Source organism: Meleagris gallopavo, chromosome 4 (assembly GCF_000146605.3).
Source record: "Meleagris gallopavo isolate NT-WF06-2002-E0010 breed Aviagen turkey brand Nicholas breeding stock chromosome 4, Turkey_5.1, whole genome shotgun sequence".
Taxonomy (NCBI): Eukaryota; Metazoa; Chordata; class Aves; order Galliformes; family Phasianidae; genus Meleagris; species Meleagris gallopavo.
This window is the reverse complement of record NC_015014.2, coordinates 49,106,245-49,125,747: the sequence shown is the minus strand read 5'-3', so window position 1 is coordinate 49,125,747 and position 19,503 is coordinate 49,106,245. Positions and strand designations below refer to the sequence as shown.

The 19,503-nt window shown below is 37.7% G+C and overlaps 2 protein-coding genes across 6 annotated transcripts in view; one reads left to right on the top strand and one right to left on the bottom strand.

Annotated features, from left to right (window-relative positions):
- The window catches only part of FAM114A1 (family with sequence similarity 114 member A1), a 31,332-nt gene extending 18,056 nt beyond the window's left edge, over positions 1 to 13,276 (top strand). For 4 of the 5 annotated variants that reach the window (XM_010710286.3, XM_010710288.3, XM_031553155.1 and 1 more), the window contains 6 exons: positions 3,007 to 3,092; positions 4,191 to 4,361; positions 5,601 to 5,740; positions 6,762 to 6,834; positions 9,772 to 9,825; positions 11,332 to 13,276. In XM_010710286.3, the coding sequence (XP_010708588.1) occupies positions 3,007 to 3,092; positions 4,191 to 4,361; positions 5,601 to 5,740; positions 6,762 to 6,834; positions 9,772 to 9,825; positions 11,332 to 11,433 (626 nt within the window). In that variant the 3' untranslated portion in view covers positions 11,434 to 13,276. The remainder of the gene's footprint in view (positions 1 to 3,006; positions 3,093 to 4,190; positions 4,362 to 5,600; positions 5,741 to 6,761; positions 6,835 to 9,771; positions 9,826 to 11,331) is intronic. The other variant, XM_010710287.3, reaches the window with a different exon arrangement.
- A 1,922-nt stretch (positions 13,277 to 15,198) lies between these two features.
- Positions 15,199 to 19,503, bottom strand: part of TMEM156 (transmembrane protein 156) — a 30,764-nt gene continuing 26,459 nt past the window's right edge. The window contains exon 7 of the mRNA XM_010710285.3: positions 15,199 to 19,343. Coding sequence (XP_010708587.1) covers positions 19,330 to 19,343 — 14 coding nt within the window. The 3' untranslated portion in view covers positions 15,199 to 19,329. The remainder of the gene's footprint in view (positions 19,344 to 19,503) is intronic.

Below are 19,503 nucleotides of genomic sequence, written 5' to 3'. Positions count from 1 at the left end.
GTACCTTATGAAAAAAAAGAACAACATCAGAGTGCTCCGGGTTTTCATCTGCACAAACATCTCCTCTCTGGGACAGCAGGAATGCTAACTGCACCCCATCCACCACCTTGCAGTGAGATGGATGTTGGTTCAAGCTGCAATTCAAAATGATGCATGTCCTTCTATGCAGCCAGACTCCATATTTATTAGTACTTGAACTACAGATAAATTTCATCTATTACTATTAAGTTGAATGAATGAATTTTAGTTCCACTGGAGGACACCAAAAAATAAAGAAGTTAATCATCCTTCAGCATAGCATTCTTCAGTCTCCTGACTGGAGATTGTGACATTTCTTCAGCCTCATCTCTAACCCAGAGTACATGCAACACTGCAGAGAGAGAGCTCTGAACTCCATGCAGTGCTTTGGCATGACCCCTTGAGGCAATGTCCTAGTCACAAAAATGTGTTATCTTCATTAAAATGTGTCAGAGGGAGTGAAGGCTTCTTAGGAGCTTCATAAAACTTTGCGAGTCAGGAAAAACAGACCTTTAATGGGTTGCAAGAGCATAGCATCTGCAGTGTTTTTATCAAGAACAGCAGATGTAAAAAAAATCATAAAAACTTGAGGGTCTATTCACAGAAGCCCTCCCGTGACAGCTGTCTGCCATTTTCAGATAAAAACAATATCTAAGCTTTTACATATAACACTGGGTGGAATTTGCATGTCTGTTTCCCCAAAGCACAGTATTGTTCAACTGTTTCATAATCCACTCAGGCTTTGGTTTGCCAATCTTTATAGAATTCAAGTTATATTCCAGCAGCCCTCTCTAGTCATACTTAACAATCAAGTTTTGCACTTAGGAGTGAGCCAATGCATATTCCTGTCTGAAAGCGCACTTCATCCTTTAATTTACGCTAAGCAAGTGGTCTGTATTTAATGTTAGGAGAAATTTTAAGTATCATTTGGCATCCAGTGTAGATAAAAGTACAGTTTAACAACAGGTTGGTTGGTCAGGATTAAAGGCAGCTCATGTCTTCTCTAAAGAGGACTTTATTCTAGTTTATGCTAAGCAAGATCCTATTAAGCACATTAATAGGTTTTACGCTTACAAAACCAAGTCTGTAAGCCATATGTTCATTTAATGGCATATTTTTATTACAAAATTATGTAGTTTTGTTTAAACTTGGTCATCTAGTAAGAGGGAGGAGCAGGCTGTGTTAAAACTTAGGAGAGAATTTTGAGTTTGGTCCTCCTTGCTAGTTAGCTTATAGCAATGACAAACTTACCTTTCATAGGATTTTCCATGCTTCTATGTTTGATAAAACTTGCAGGTTTTTCCTTTATATGTTGAAGCCACCCCCTTGCAGAAGCCAGAGATTATCTATTGGTGTCTGAAGATGTTAAAACTTAGCTAGGAACTGAGCAATATTTTAAAAACAAGTTAATTACCACTTACTGACTAATTATGTGCCAGCTTCTTGTAATCAAGTCCATGTTATTTATGTGGTGTCGTTTACCAGTGCTATATACGGATATAGATATAGATATAAAATAGGCCAAGAGGAAATTCAGTGTCTTGTACTTGAGTATCTGAAGAAGAGTGGCCATTTGTTTTATGTAAGCTCTTTGGATTTCATTCAGAGATGTTAGGGCGGCTTTCAGTCTCTAAATTAAATGCTTTTAGTCCAGCACAAGGAGAAATCACTGCAGTGATCTTTGGAGGGCTGCTTTAGGAAAGGAGTGGGGCTGGGCTTTGTTCTTGACAACTTTAAAACTGGGGTTTGATATTTTTTGTATCTTTGCTAAGCTCAGTGAGAGGTGGAAAATCAACGGGAAAAGAGAGGAAAAGGATGTTTTCTGATAACAGTAGAAGAAAGCCTTTGATTTTCCGATGTGTTCTTCGCACTGTGATTGTGCAGTCCTTTCATCTATTTTTCACTGCAGTGTTTTTTCCTTTTCAGTTGTTCATGAAATAACGAGAGAAGCAGCTTTGCCTACATTTGAAAGCCGTTAACAGCAAAGATTTCATGCGCAAGCACATGAGGTTAAGGGAGGAAATTGAAATGAATATGCCAGTTATCAACAATTTTGTCAACTCTGCAGTGATTTGGTGAACTGCCTATCTGTTTTCAGTGTGCTGCAGTTTATAGAACAATTTGGCATTGTCTTAAGAACAAGTGAATTCAGTGTGTCCAGAACAGAAGCAAAGCACGAAGCAAGACATAAAATTAATTTTTGAAGTAGCTGAACTTTTATCAGGCTCAGTAGGGGGACTTTGATTTTTAAGTTATTAAGCTAAAAAAAATGGATTTTGCATATTCCATTAGGAAATGTTAATGAAGATTCCAAACTCCGTCAGTGTAGCTTAACAGAGGAACCTAATTTACCAACTTTTAGGAGCCTGGAGCATGCTAGGCAATGGCAACTGCAGTGGTCAAAGGGATGTGTATAACATAGGCAAAGTTAAATACCAGTGGTATTTACCTTTACCTTGTGCAATAAAGATGCAGGTATAAAACTCATTTCTCCAAAAAATCCTTCATGTAAGCCAAGCTCAATCTTAAAGTCCAAAGAAAACATATTTCTTAGCTGTGGTTTGCATACAGAATTGAAAACATATTTTCCAGTGTTTCTGACTGTTTCTGACTGACTGTGTCAGTATCTGGCCCAGGTGCAGTTTTTATTCCTTGGCTTGAAAGAATAGGTTGGTATCTCTTCTTTGGTTACTTGATGGGTTGTGCATTTTCATCAGGTAACTAGGAAGCATGCAGCTTCTCTGCTTATCTGTCTTAGAGAAATATAGCAGAATTTAAAATGAAGTGGAAAGAATAGTTAGTGTCAAGCTAGGACATCTAATTGTATAGCTACCTCTTGCTTTCTCTCCTCTTTGAGCATCTATCTCCCCTTTCTTATAATCATGGTCACCAGTCTTCAAGTTCTAGAGTATTTGCAGAAGCTAATTGGCTTGAAGTATTAGATTTTGTTATCATTAATATTTGACACAAAGTGTCTTTCTCTTGCAGCAGATATGGGAGAAGAGTTTGTCAGCATGCTCACCGAGCTGCTATTTGAATTACATGTGGCTGCAACTCCTGACAAATTGAACAAGGTTGGTGCTTGTAAGTGAGCTTGGGAAAGAAGGATATCTTTGTTCTGGTCTGACACAGAATTGTAGCTAGCTCAGATCAGACAGTTCAGAAGACTGTAGTATGGGAGGGTGGGACTAAAAGTATAAATACTTTCACAGAAGACCTGAGATTAGTGAGGAATACAGTTGAAATGCCCAGCTAGCACAGTAGGCCATGTTAGAAAGTCTTGAAGCAGAGAAGTCTCAGCAGAACAGAATCAGCAGACTTGGTCTTAGGTATGAAGAACAGTGGCAAAGTTCAGGAGCATGTTTCTGAAAGACTTCTCCAGACCTTCTCAGCTAGAAAGAAGCTTTAATCTCATCAAGCTTTAATCATCTAAAAACTAGATGGCTAGAAACTAACTACGTTAGTAGTCACATTTTGCACATTAAAGGTGATTCAGCTGCTGATCTTAGGCTCAGATGAATGTTTTTCTCTCTAGCTGCACAGATAACTTACTGATAACCAGTTTAGGCTTAGGTTGTTACCTGTTTTAATTCAACTTTACCTTTGAAAAGGGAAATAATAAATTTCCTACTAACTACAGAAGTTGTCTCAGAAGCTTGGATACAACTTTAAGGTTTTTCCACTTTAATCTACTTTCATGCCTGGGAAGGTAGCAGGAAATACAGTGGTTTTTCTAATTATTTTTCTTTTAAGAGTTTGGGATGACTCTCTTAACTCTCCAATATTTTTGCTTTTCTTTATACCAATCTCTTCTTGATTTGGGAAAGTTATTTCCATGCAAATTCCTTTGAACAATCCCTCCTTAAGATGCAATATTAATCATTTTGAAATATTTGTAAGCACTAAACACTAATTCTTTGTGTTGGCTAAGAACTTCATACCTGTACAGGATTTATCCCTGGCTGATCCATCTTTATGTAGCCAGAAATGCTTCTCCCTACAATTTCTTGAAAATACACTTGACTAAATGCCACCCAAAGGCTTGATGTGTTTAAAACTTCTGAATGAAAAAAAATAATAATAATGATAATGCCCTATAATTAATATTTAGGAACATTATTTGATATTGCCTATTTTAACTGTACTTTGAGGTTGGGTTCTTTGTTTGGCAGGCTAGGAAGAAAGCTCATGAGTGGCTGGAAGAAGCCAGTTTATCCACCTCAGCAGACATAGAAGAGAAACTAAAAGAAAAACCTGGAGAACCTGATGAAGAAAAGACTGAAAACGGAAAAGACAAAATTGACAACGATAAATCAGAAGTAAATAAAAGCAAAACTGTGGAGGTAAAATACCTTTGGAGAATAAGCTTAATTAAGCAAATGAGATTACTTCTTTATCTTAGGTATTGGTACTACATGTTGTTCTTATTTGTTAAACTCATTGAATTATTGAGGAAAAATTAATACATAACTGCTCAGTGCAGACCCAACAGGAAATTAACTTACAGAAATATTTTTACTGATGGCCATGAGTAAATATCAAAGTACCAAATCCTCTGCTCATCATATTTTCTTCCTGTCTACATTTCTGTGTGTTTGCATGGATATAAACAACACGCAGTGAGCTGAGAGATTCTGTGGTGTAAATCTGAAGAACAGGGAAGATTGAATGTCTACAGTCCTTAGGATCTCTTTCTCCCAGTCACAGTACACAGCAAAAATTCTTCAGCTTTATTTAAGCTCATGAATAGCTCAAATCACAAACAGACCAAAAAAATAATATTTAAGCAATTCATAAGTGCTATTTCTCTTTATGAAAGATAACACTGAGGGCTAAATGTATTCTGTTCATTTAGACAGCTCTTCTTGTTGAGGTGGTTAATTGTGACTGAATATTTTATGCAAAGTTACAACAATTTTAAATGTGGTCAGGATCTTTGTCAAGATTTTTTAATTAATTGTAATTAAGAAATCGTCTGCCATGGTTTCCATTGGTTTCCATTGCCGGGGAAAAGAATCCAAAGAAGGAAATGGAGTTATATCTGTATATATTATAGATTTTTATGCGATTGCAAATTTCCAATTGGCACCACGTTGTGAAAAGTTGTGATGCCAGAGTGCTAGATAGATTTTTTTTTTCTTTTTTTCTTTTATCGTTGCTGATAATAAGTGCTTTTTTTATTGGGAGTTTTATCAACTCCTCATCTGGAAATTCATCTGATGAATGACTCTACACTTTAGGCTCAATAAAAGACATTATGACTTATCCTACAGTAAAGGGATCTTCGTATTTTTTAGGGAAGACTTTAAAAGACCTATTTTAGAAAGCCTGACAAATTTCCTGTCCAAATAAATGAGAGATTTGTTCTTACTAGTTTTCTTGATCACCATATGGTCTATATTTTTTAATCTTTGGGTATTTCATTTTTCAGTACAGTTTCAGAGGATGACTTTATGTTATGTGTGGTGGTATCTCTATCTGGGGAGGAGGAGATGTATTCTACGTTTCAAATTATCACACACGTATGTATATTTATCAGTGCTGCTATTATTGATTATTTTGTTCTTTATTCTTACTTTAAGGAAATCTACATGCTGTCCATTGAAAGTCTGGCTGAGGTAACTGCTCGTTGTATAGAACAGCTTCATAAAGTAGCAGAATTAATTCTACATGGGCAGGAAGTAGAAAAGACAGCTCAAGATCAAGCAAAAGTACTGACAAAGTAAGTATTACATATTTCACATATGATCGTTTGACATTTGCTTGAAAATCATTAAGCTCTGTTGAGCTTTTGACACTTGAAGGTGCGGTAAGTTCATGAATCAATACACAACACTTGGCTTTAGGGGGCTTGATGCTGTATTTCCTCAATCAAGTCACGTAGGCTATCTATCAGTAACTTTGTAGTAATACACAACTGAAAATACATAAATTTAAGAAGTCAGTTTATGCAGGAGAACTCAGAATTTGGATTTATAGCTCTCTGTAGTGATAGGTTCTGCTGATTTGAGTGAGTTTTGCTTGCCTCATAAGGATTTCACCCCAAGATGTAAGCGCTTGAGTCCTAAGTAAAATATATCAGCAAGTGTTTGTCTTTAGGGCTAGTAGCCCTAGCATAGTCCATTGAAATGCTCAAGTCCAAAACTAAGTACTCAGATAAGTGCCTTGCAGAATTAGAGTAAAAGTATGTTGCACTTCACAGGATGAGGTTTGATATTATATACTTGTAAATACTTACCAAAACAGCTAAAGATCTAGAATTAGAACTAGGTCTCCATTTCCTCTTGTACTTTAACCACAAGTATACTTCCTCTTCTAGTACAGAGTAGATGTTTTCTGTGCTTAGATAAGAATCTTCTCACTGTTCTCATTAAAGTTTGATTTATTTCTAACGGTATTTCTGGGAGTTGTGTTGCTACAACCATCAGAAAAACAACAGTAAAACTAAAAGCTTAGAATTTTAAAAATTGAAACATTTCTTCATCAAAAAAGAGCAGCGTTTAAGCCAACGTGACAACATTTTGCTACTGTAGTCAGCATTGAAATTTTCAGTGGAGGAATATGAAACTTATATTATGAGCAAAATCTACCTCGAGATAATTTAAAAATTACTAGAGGCGAAACTGCTATAGGAGCATTCCTGGCTTCCAAGATGAAGTTGGTGCCTGCAGTAGTCACAGGCTTTTTATCTACTACCAGGAAAAGGTTGTAATTTTGTATTTGTCTCTCCTTTTCTAAAACAGTTTAACAAGTGCTATGTGCAATGAAGTTTCATCTTTATCAAAGAAGTTTTCTGATTCTTTAACAGCAGCTGGGGTAAGAAAACAACATTTTCTTTACCATTTGAGCTTTTGTTAACATAGTTCACTTCTTAAAATAGAAAGTATTACCAGTAATAAGAGGGCACTTATTTCCACAGATCAAGAACACAGTGTGTTTTCCTAGCAGATTCCTAGAAATGTGTAAGTCTTGACAGACTGCAGCATGTCCTCTGCTTTCTAAAATCTCTTTATAGACACCATTCTCCCATTTTCTCATAAAACAAAATAATCTCAATCTCATGAGAGATTAGAAAAATCTCTTCGGACTTCCACCTTAAAAAAACACTCTGTCTTATATCCCAAAAGAGGCCATTTGGGAACACCCAGTTATCTGTGGCCATCTTTGTAGAAATGTCCGTTCTTTCCCTTTCCCAACCCCTTTACTTTGCTTTCACTGGCGAAGGGAATGCTGTTGTGAAGACAAATGGGCAGACACTGCAGGGGAGCAGCGGGGGTCTTTTCAGGGTAGTGCAGGCTCTGCCTTACAAGATATTTTAAAAAGGACTGACGTCTGAGTGTTCTAGCAGGATCCAGAGGCAAACATTTTGCTGATGCTGAAATTGTTCATGAAGATCAGAGAAGAAACCTGGTTCTCCTGATTACTCCAGGATAGAATGAATATACATCAAAGGAAATTTCCACAGCAGTTCCATGAGCTCTTCCAACACATCAGTGAAGTCTTTTTTTTCAGTTATTTGTTAAGAAGATAATATCCTGGATTGCTTTTGTTTTGAATAATTTACATTCCTTTTCATTACCCTTGAAGAATCTGCTCATTTTGCAATTTGGGATTGTGTTTTATCATATTTTTGTGACATACTTGCAAAAATATATGCACAAATGAAAATAAATTTCACATGAAATATTAAGCTAGGACAACTCAGAAAATTGGAAACAGAAGCTGACATAAGTGTCACACTAGGTTTTGTGCTCATCAGCTCTCTACCCAGATTTTAGGACCTAATTGATCTTGTGCATATTTATATGGACACAGGAAGAAATCAAGCACAAATACACTTCCTGCTGCCAGCATACTCTCTAGAAGAAAGCTTTGTTTGGTCTGTCTGGTGATGTTTAAGAACTGCCACATCCCTGCAAGCTTCTAAAGCATGATATTTTTCAATGATTTGATAGTGAAGCACTGGAACAGGTTACTGAGATTGGTGGTGCATGCCTCATCCCTGGAGACATCCAAAGTAAGGCTGGATGGGGCTCTGAGCATACTGATTGAGCTGAAGGTGTCTGTTTACTGCAGGGGAGTTGGACTAGGTGACCTTTAAGGGTCCTTTCCAACTCAAACAATTCTATGTGGGCCTTCTACTCCCCATGATCAGTCATAGAAGCAAGGAGCACCCATCACACAGGAATGTGCAACAAAATTTGCATCTTCCTGTATGTCCCAGTGGCTTAGTTGTTTCCTTAAGCTGCCAGCAGAACTTGGTTTAACACATTCCAGTATACTGCAAAGTACATTGACTTGTAGGAGACAGAAATAGTTTAGAAAAGAAAACTTGTTTGTTTGTTTTCAAACATAGTGCTATCATAATTAGCTATGTCTTTATAATCCAGATGTTAGTTGTAGTGCTGGCTGTGCCCATACTCCATAATGTTGCAGTATTTCTAACAGAGCAGTAATGCAGAATTAAGAAATAGCACCTTCTCTTGCTATGTAATATGTCTTTCAAACTTAAACTTATTGATGCATGCAGCCAATAGTATTTGATACTGCTCTCTATCTGAAACAAAGTTTATTGACAGTGAACTACACAGTACTTTCTGTAATGGATTTCCTAATAACTGACTGTAAAATTGCTTTTCTTTTACCTAATCACCTTCCCTTTGTTCTGCTATGTCTGAGCTAAAATGAAGTTTCATCATGTTTCTTTAAGTCTGTAATATGAAAGCCAGAAGGCTACAAGGGGTCACCCTTCAGTTAAATTAATGGATATTGTATTCTGTGTTCCAAGTAAGTCTGCTATTTGGCATTAGAAGAAAGCTAATCTTCCTGGAGTTTAATGTCATTCTAAGAAATACAATGCAATATATAGAATGGTGAGAAGGAGGAAAGGAAAAAACTTTTTTCTTTATGAAAAGCAATAGAGATGATGACTCTTGGTTTTCTGCGGCTTTGATTCTGTAGCCTCTAGTAATGTCTCTGCTCCATGTACCCATCCTCATTTCTGGCTGGTAATTGAGCAAAATGCTGTGTGTGCTGAGCCAGTCATACATGTTCACTGGCCAGCCTGTGTTGTCATAGAATCACTCAGGTTGGAAAAGACCTTAAAGATCGTGTCCAACCACGACCTAACCACACTACCCCAATTTTAACAACCTTCTGCTAAATCATGTCCTTGAGCACTACATCCAAATAGTTTTTAAACACATCCAGGGATGGTGACTCACCACCTCTCTGGGGAGCCACTGCACCATCTCCAGGCTGAGGGTCTGTTTCACTTGTTTCTCCTTCTGAAGGGGAACAACTCTGGGACTTTCACTTCCACCTAACCACAGATTTTCAGGAACCATCTAAGAGCATCCTTATCCTTCCAAACTTGCCCTTGAAATCAACCTGTGTCTGAAAAACATTGAGGGGGATGAAAAGGGCACTGGCAATCAGATGGGAAGACAATGTAATCACATAAATCTCATATCCATAGAAAACCAAGTAATGTGAAACTCTGCATTACATGAAAAAGTAAAATCCTGTGTCTGTCTCAGTTCATTGTACTCAGTGATAGAAATGCGTGGGGACTACTGAGGTGTGTATGAAATGTAGGCACAGTTAAAGGGAATAATGTGATAAACAATCTGAATAAGAATCAAGGTGAAACAAGACCTTTCAAGAATCCATAAAAGCACTGCTCAGATACCAGTGTATTTATGTTAAATGTATTTTGTGGCCTGACATTTCATTATATTTTCTGTTTTACAGAGCAATATGAAGGCAGAGGTTCTTAACCCCATCATTGACAGTGTGTTATTGGAGGTAAGTTGTCACCTTTCTCACACTAGGAATGCTCTGGTAAGATTATTTCAAAATGAAACAGTCACATTCATGTCTGAAGACAGAACTCTATATAAAGTAATGATGATACCATTCTGGCTGCTGAGTGCCAGCTCAGAAACGTCGTGTTTTTGTGTTCAGCCTCTCCCACAAACACTGTAAGTAGTAATACTGCATTTGTGAAGGTTTGTGAAAGTGTGTGACTAAAGTGCAACTGACCAGCTTAATTTCTGCAGCTTATTGGTCAGAGCAAAACAGAAAGTTTGCAATGTGCTACTGAGCCCTTCTTTAACTTACGCACAAGTTGCCTGGGCTAAGTCTGCCTCTAATTGCTCTGTTAACAATTTCAAATCTTACAAAGTGTTTCTTGCTTTCAGACAGTTTCAGCCTGTGCTTTTCTTTAAAGTTTGGGTTGCAGAAATGCTGCAGTGTTTCCTATCCACAGGCATTTAGATTTCTTCTAAGATTCACAGTCCAGCTGCATTGGTCAGAGCATGGATAACCCTGTGTCAGGCATTCATGAGTGATTTCTTCTATGATTCAATGTGATCTATTTTTCACCAGAACAGCACAGTGAGTAAAATGGGCCTCAATTTACCATGGAGAGAAGAGGTCAAGTGGGAGTAATATGCTCATAAAGTACTGAAACATGTACTGTCTGCAGCATGAACTCTCTTCCATCAGCTAATCAGATCACATCTCTTTAAACAAACATACAAACAGCAGTGACTGCAGTTTGCTGTTCTGTATCTAACAGTCACGTTCTTTTAAAAATGATGAAAAGGTTTTTTAAAATAAGCAATTTTGCATAATTCAGTATCTTTAAGGAAAAATTGAATAAAACTACTTCAGATTACTAGAGATTCCTTATATTATAGGGTAAATTTGCTGTTGCAGCTGACACATCTTTATATCTACAGGACTTGCAATGTCTGGGAAGGACCAGAATAGTGGAACAAGCTGTTTTGTACTTCTATAACCTCATTATTTATATAGAAACACCTATTAGTCCTGCTTGAGTTCATTAAGTATTACAAGCTGCTGTGCTGTTCAGTGTTAGATATTCTGTAACTACTAAGTGGTGTATTTAAATCATTATTATAATTCAAACTTTAATTTCAGTGACACTCCTTCCACCTATACCAAATTTAAAATTGGTTCATTTGATGGAAGGAATAGTTGATTTGTATTTAAAAAGTCAGATCCACTTCTGAATACAATGCCATGTTATTCTACTCACATTACTCTCCAGGAGTTCAAACTGAGGGGAAATCAGATTTTTATGTAGCAATACAGGCCATGCTTATTTACTGTAAGCCATTGTAATGCATCATTTTTGTTATCTACAGATTCTAAAATCCTGTGGGAATACATATGCTAATAACGTGTGATGCAGATCTAACAAAGACACTTTATTCTAAAACTACAGTGTAATTCCTGAAACACATGACAAGTAAACTGATGAACCTCACTTTCTCTCCCCATTAGGGCTGCAACAGCACTACTTATGTTCAGGATGCTTTCCAGCTATTGCTTCCAGTGCTGCAAATTTCACATATCCAGACCAGTTGTTTGAAAGCGCGAGAGTGATGGTCTCCCTTCAGTTGTCACTTCTGGGCTTAACAGAGACCACAGATCTAATCCCTTTAATGTGTACAGATGGAAGAGGTGGTATGGAAGATGTCTGACCTACAAGAGTCTTCTGAATCTACACAATGTGGTTTTGCACATGCAATATCCAGCAACATCTTAAAACTTTTAGACTTTTAGACTTCAGAAACAGTTAGAAAATTGAGTCATTTCTTTTCCATCAGAGTATCTACCATTTGCATTAATTTAAATTGGATTAATGATTTACTGATATTGACATAAAAACAGATTCTAAATGTTGACCCTTGCGTTTGTATGCAACACGTGAAGCAAATTAGAATTCAAAGTTCTTTAAAATATGTCAGCCCAAGTAATAATTTCCTTTGCTTGCTTCCTGTCAGTTAAAAATGTGTATTTCAAAAGGTGCTTTCAGTATTCAAGTTTAGTCAACATGAACAAATTACCATAGTGTTGCGCTTGTTAAATATTATTTACAGTAGTAAATGATAACCTCATAATAATCTCACCACTTACATAACACTTTGTGTTCAAGGAGTTGCACAGTACGAGGCACTAACTTTGCTGAGTTAAAATTCTGGAGGGTATGCATAGAGAATTACACTAAAAAGAAATGGGGTGAGGCAGAAGTTTTCCCTTTTAATTAATTGACAGTGGTTTATGAAACACCTTCCCCAAAATAATCTGCTGTCAGATGTGTTACCAGGTTACCATTTTGGGTTCTAATTTGGTGCTTAAATATTATGAACCTTTTTACCAAAAGGAGTTACAAACACTGACAAGTCAGAAGTATTGTTTTTGGGCACAACAGTGAAGTTATGAAGAGAGGTGGTGAGACAATTGCTGTGGGTATGGTGGAACAGTCACCCCTTCTTTGAGGCAGTGGCTTGACAGTGCAGCTGAGCAGCAGGAATGCTGCAGAATAACACTAAGAGCTGTGATAACTTCACGTACTGTTAGCTTAAAATCCTGAGCTGTGAACTTCAGTGTCTCTTTAGCCCAGTTCACCTCCAAAGACAGGAAGACCCTTCCAATATTTTACGTAGCCTGTTCTCCTGGATTTTTGATACTACGTTTCTCACAGCTGTTGTGTTTTTTTTCCTCCCGATACACTCATGAATTGTATTGAAATATTTTTTAATTCTTGCTAACATATGAATATGTTTAATCATAGATGCATAGTTCATACATTGTAAAAATAATGGAACAGAAGAAGTAATTTCCTGTTTGTTAGAAAGGAGAAACCATGTATCTGCTTTGCATATGGTGAGTCCACAGAAGTGATGACAGGAAGGTTTGTTTCTGTCTTACGCTGTTGGCCCTGATCTGCAGTTACAGGCATTGCGACTGCAGGAAAGGATGAAGTTTTCACCACCCCTGCAGTCACTTTGTTATGCAAAATGTATTTTCTGCCGCTCTGTAATTTTAAAACATCTTTCTGGGAAAGTAGAAAGAGTACAGCCTTCAAATCCACTTGCACAGAATGTGCTTCAAAAAGTTCTGGGAGCAAAAGTAAGCAAACCCATTGGCAGCTGGAAAGGGAAAGAATGTTTGACATTCGTTGGTATTTATGCTGTACTGAACAGCTGACTTCATTACAGTGTGGTTTAAAAAAATATAAAAAAAAGGACACTGGAAAATGTAACTGGTGAGCAGACTAAGCAGTCTGAGGTAGGATACAGCTCCCTCCAACCACGGTATCTGTGCTGCTTCCATCTGACAGTGCTTTATTTCTGGAAATGTGTTTTCAAATGATTTTTTTTTTAAACTCGATGTTTCTCTGGCCTCTGCACTTTGAGAGGAATAAACATACTCCTCTGTGGTAGTCCTGTCTGGTTGCTGGAAGAAACACGCGTGCACGTATGTGACCAGGAGTGACTCCTGTGTACACATGGGCCCAGAACAACTCCTCACTGTGGATTACTGAAGACCACATGCTTTCTCCATATACTTGACCATGAGCTTTCAGTTCTAAGTATCTGGACACTAATTAAAACAGTAAGAAATGTGTAAAAAGTTCTTTTGTGTAAAGCATTTCTTCCTGTTCTGTGCTGGCAAGCAGAATATGAGATCTGGTTAAAAACTTGTTTATTTTTCAAACAAAGACTGTCAAGAAAGCCTGGTGTTTTCAGCTCTCAATCATTACAACTTGGACTTACTCTTACTTTAATTTGATCATAATCTTTTGTCAGGAAGCCTTGCTGCCCCTGTTGGAACAGAGCTCCGTGGCAGGTACATGTAAGCACAGTATCACTGCCCAGGGACTCGTCCAAGGGACGTACCAACAGCTCTTTTATACAGTTCCTGTGTTGAGTTAATGTTTTCTGATAGAAATGATTTTAGTTACTTTTCCTTATGGACCTTTTGTTTTCCTCTGAAATGCAGTGCAGAATGTATAGTGTTAAGCCTGTCGGAAAAATGCGGTAACTAATAGTGGTGCTTTTTAGCGGGGGCTGAACAATACTGTATTAGAAGCCTCAGGGGATAATGTTTAAATGGTTGAGGGACATTCTTAAGACAAAGATTGCTTGTCTGAGCTATTCCTTGTGAGAGGTTTTGCTGTCTTGCTTAAATTATGTATGTATTGAATAAAGTACCTTGCCCTGAAGTAAAAAGTTATAAAAATAACGTGTAGCATTGAGTGCTCACATCCATACAAGATAGGAACAGAAACAGGGCACAGTATGAATATAGGGATACCACATGTGATCTCAGATTTATCCCAGGAGAACTGTAATGCTGAATCTTTAAATCAATTTTAGGCAAATAATATTTTATTAGAAAAGCACTAGATAGATGTAACCAGAATATTTTATTTACATTGGTTTGTATTTTTCCATCAGTCAAATAAATCATTTGAGATACAGAACTGGGACGGTGTACTAAAAAGTGTTATAAAGAATAACGTGATGAGAAGTGTACTGAGTGAGGTATTTCTGATTTTGTGATATACCTTTGGATTGACGAATGGGATTTTATTGAGAGCCTGACAAAGACAGACGTTGCCATAAACTTTCACGGGAAATTCTTCCTTCTTTCACCTTTTTCCCAGTCAGTACAGCGAGTGTGCTCTGGCATTTGTTGAACTACTGGGTTTTAGGTAGTTATTTAAAAAAATAGCCTCAATTGTGGAAAGTGCCTGCTGTTCTTGAGCAACTTGGGTTTTTGTGACATTTTGTTCACTATTGCACACAGAGGGGAAAGCTTTGACCAAGGCAGGCTTTTGAACACTAGGCTGAGAAATATACCAAGATTAAACTAAAACGATGTCTGCACACCCACAGGCTCACAGATAATCCACTACTACAGGTCTCAGCAAAGTAAACCATGAGGTAAGTCACTTCCCATACTTCTAATACACAAGGTATTTTGTTCTTTTTTCTTTTTTTCTTTTTTTTTTTTTCCTAACAAAGCAAGCTGTAATTTGTTTGCTGCCTTTTAGGGTGTAGTCTATTCATGTGTAAACATCTCTTCCCCATGATTTGCTCCTACACTCCAGCATCCATTGCTTCAGACAGCTACACAAAAGAACTGTCTCTTCTACTTCTTTCATGTTGCTTAGATCACCCACTGAAGCCCTTAATATTATTCTCTAAAATATGCCTTTATCATGTAATACAAAATTACAGTTATTACAAGTTGACATCTTTTTAATGTCTCCAGTGTCACCCACTGGTCAGAATTCACAATAATCTGAATGAGTCTGAAACCCTGCAATATTTTGAGTGACAAATACAGATTTTCACATTTTTTTTTTTTTTTTTTCCCAGAATCAGAGAAGTGGTTTTTAGCACACAAGCAGTCACCCTGCTCATAGGATTATCTTTGAGACATTCTGCTTCTATCTCAAATGACAGCCCTGTCCTTTCTGTTAGTCTCAAAAGAATGTAAAGAGTGGAAAACTACTTTCCTGAGTTCTTTTAAAAACCATCTGAGAGCAAGGCTTAAAGTGACACCCTCAGCCAGTCTGACCTACTTTGAGATTCATAGTCTGACTGTAAAGCCCTCTGGACTTGACGCATTTTTTTCTGTTTCAGGTCAACCTTTGTTGCTGAGAATATGAGAATATGAACAGCTGCTTTATTGTGCAGCCTGTACGTTTTCCATGCTCAGATACCAACCTCAGCATTCACAATGCTCAGTGTTTATAGAATTGTATTGCTGATGGCGTGCTGTTTTGCATTAAAAAAAAAAGAGACAATAAAATGTCAGAAATTGACCTGTATTAAACAGATGGAAGAGGAAAGATTATTTTTCAAAGGCAAAAAAGGGCATACTGTCTGAAAACAGAGATAATTTTCAAGATTGTATTAGAGAAAAGAGTCTTTCAAAGAATTTTTCAGCATTGTTCAAAATAAACAGGAGATGACATCTGATTAGTTCCAGCAGAACTGGAATAACAGCACTTCTGAAGTAAAAGAAAAATCTGCGTGGAGTTGAAGGAAGGCAAAGACAAGAACATTAAAGGCAGTGAAGCTCAAAGTAAAGAAGACAGCTAATTTGTGCTAGATCTGCAGTGCTCATTCTCCCTTTATCACCTGTACCCCAAAAGTCTCTGAGCACAGATCCGCTAAGAACTTATTAGCCTACCCATTTTGATCTCCTTTTCACAGCTTCTCTTTACCGTCTTTCAGATAGATGCTCTAATAGACTCAAGAAAGAGCACCAGCTATTCATTTTGCCTTTCAAACATTTTATCCAAGGAGTGAAAGAATATTTCTTCTTTAATTGTACAGTAATGGGCAAAGGGAGTCTAAAAAGTCGGTAGCAAGGCCTAACTGTAATTCTTAGTGAACTGAATTTGCTGCTGCTGAGAAGAGGAAGGGGTGAAGACGTTACTCAAACAAATGTAAGCTATTCCTCTTCTGTGCTAAAGGGGTGAAGCTGAAAGGCATTCAACAAAAGGTGCCAGATCTGGAGTCAGACAGTGTCACTTACAGCCAGAATGCTGCAAACAACTTTTACACATCTTTAAACGACTCTCAAGCCATTTACTAGACTTGTAAAACTGTTATTCTTACTGCCCTGGCTTATCTCACTGCATCAGCAGCCTTTACTATTCTTATTTTTAAGGTGACAGAGCATCTTTCCTTCAGTCCCCTCATCAGTTCTCCCTCTCACCCCATGACTATTTCACACATTCCTGTATGAGGTAGAGCCATCGGCTCTGCCTTTCCGTCATTTTTGTTCATCCAGCTCCTCCTCACCTCCTTCCCCCCCAGCTTCTGAGGTTCTTCCTCCTATCCCTCACATTGTGCCTGAGAGGCTATGCCAGGATATCCTTCCTCTCTTCACATACTCAGTTTCCAAAAAAACCCAGGGTGAAGACAGAGGATTAAAATGACTGAGCAAATTAGTTGTTTTTTAGTCTCCTCCTCCTTCCTTCAGTGGAAGTGAACAGGTTTAGGAAACAGTCAAAGGAGTGATTCCTTCAGGACACCTTACCCCTGCCCCTGCCCAGCAGACTGGCCTATGTCTGTGCCAGCTCCATCACCAGCAGGAACCAGGTTGCCCTGAATAAGTCAGACCCTTCCTCAAGGCCCAGGAATGAGTTTTGTTGCAGAGCTTCTCCTGGTTGTTTCCATGCTATGCATAGATGGCCTCTGTGCAAAAACATTCATTCTCACAACACTCTCAAAACCTAGAAAAGCTTTTTCTTTTCAAATGCAGAAGTGAAAAAGAGTAATGAGCAGAAAGACTCTCATAAAAAGGCGACTTTAACAGCACGACCTTCCTATCCAGGAGAGGAAATCAAGGAAACTTGTATACACGCACCCTTGGATCATGCTTTTTTGTGGGTGATATGGAAGAACTGTCACACCACTCCAGCAGACAGACTGACTGGTAAGCAGCTCTCTGACAGAGACCAAGAAGCCTTGGTGGAGAGCAAGTTGGATGTGGCCGACAGTCTCCTTAGCTGCATTAGAAAGAACACCGGCCAGTAGCTCAAGTGAGCTGATAATCCACCTTGGCACTTGTGAGACCACTCCTACATGATTGTATCTGGTTTGGAAGTGAAGCATCAGTAAACTGGGGTGAGCTCAACAGAGAACCAACCTGCCTGGGGCAAGTGTCCTGGAGAGACTGAGAGAAGTCTCTGCTTTCCTACAGTTTGGATCCTACCTGCAAAACAAAGTAAGCTCTACTCAAGAGAGAGATTAAAAGGTTTTTCTTTCTCACAGCAGTAACTCAGGAGCTGCAAACTTTCAAGACAGTAAAACATTTAGAAAGCTGTTGGATAACTGTGGGTAATAAAGTCACAATTTCTCCCTCCAAGGAGAAAAAAAGAAGGAGGCTATAGGCAACAACAACAACAACAACAAAGAGAGAAGAAATAAATTACAGGAGAAAGGAAATTAAATTGGGGTCACAAGGAGCAGGGCTCTCTCTACCACCAAAATCCCAGGATTACTGAAGGGGAAGAGTGATAGATAGTGCCATCATCTGAAGCATTTAAAAACTGACTCAAATGGCCTTAGCAATTCTAAAGTAACTTTCAATAGGTATTTCCCTTCCATCTGTAAGTAGAGGTTCCACAGAAAGGGGGGGGGAAAAAAAAGGTTTATTTTATAGACCGCATTAAAAAATCCATTTCTGAAAAGCTTTAAGTTGTTACCATAGATAAGCAATGAAACTAAAAGCCCCTAAATCAAGAAAGTCAGTATTTTTCTTTGGCATTTTTTTATGAGATGGTAACAAACAACAGAAACAAATGCTACAGTTTTGTACAACTAAACTTAAAAAAAATCATATGGGCTCACATTATTCTGAAGCTAATGTTCACAACTATTCCTATTAAATCTGAACTGCATCATGCAGTGCAGTGGCTGGAGAAGCAATTTCAGAAAGCTTCAGGAGAGAAAAGCTATATAAATGTAAGGGATGGAGGTTATGAAGTATTAACGTGACGCTAAATTGCTGCATATCATATTTGCAATGGGCAGTTTACAATCTGTTCATCCTGATGGATTTAGCACAAGGGAGTCTGAAGCCCTAGCTCTGCAATTTCTGTCTCTGCCTACTAATTTATGGTTAGATTATACGCACAAATAACGTGTTAGAGCCGAATGACTTTGGGACCCTGCTCAGCCCAAACAGCTCCACTATGCTCAGAGGAGCAGTAATAAATGGAAAGTAAGGAAAAGTTCCAGGAGATAATGAGTTTGAATACTAATGACCTAAGCTAATCCAAAAAATAGAAATGCAGTTTTTCAAAAAGTACAAAACCCATTTGGCATCTTAATGGCTTAGAAAATAAAACAATAATAATGATTTAGTGGATTTAAGCCAAATGTACAAATTTTCCACGTTTTTTTCTTTATCCCCTGAGATGTTGCAAAATTTATGAATGTCTTCCTAGGTTGCTGCAGAAATTAAAATGTACTGCAGAACTCTCTCCTTCTGCATTCTGTTGGCCATCTTCCTCAACAGCAAGAAATGATCTTTCTTACACATCTCAGTCACCAGGAGATTTAAAAAAGCTGAAAACTATACTCATTTCAGGAAAACATAGGTTGATTTCTATCTTTTATCAGTATTTTATTCTATGGAGAATATAAATTTCCTCCCAGTTAGAAAAATAAATTATTGTATGGATTATTTCAGGACCTTATGATTAAGCATAAATCTTGAACGAACAGAAAATAGATGGGAATCCATAATTTACTACTGAAGTTGATTCTAAAGCAAAGTGTGTTTGTCCATTATTCATATTTTCTTAATACCAAGTAGTTCTCTTAGATAAAATGAAGCTTCTCAACTAAACTGCACAGCTGGCATTCTCCTAAAAAAATGAATAACAGAGTGCCCAAACTGGAAATAGAGATGCTGTCTTCTGCGGTGTATTGTTTCTTTCTTTCATGCAATAGAAATTGTATTTCATAGGGTACCACCTGAAAACGAAAGAAAATATTAGTATCAAAAATAAGAGGAGGTTAAAAAGCAGTATTTTCTTAAATGTCAATGCAGTGCCCTTCACAATGCTACATTTCTCTCACATTTACAGTAATTAATTTTCCTCTTACGAAAGGCAAAAAGGCAAAAAGGCAAAAA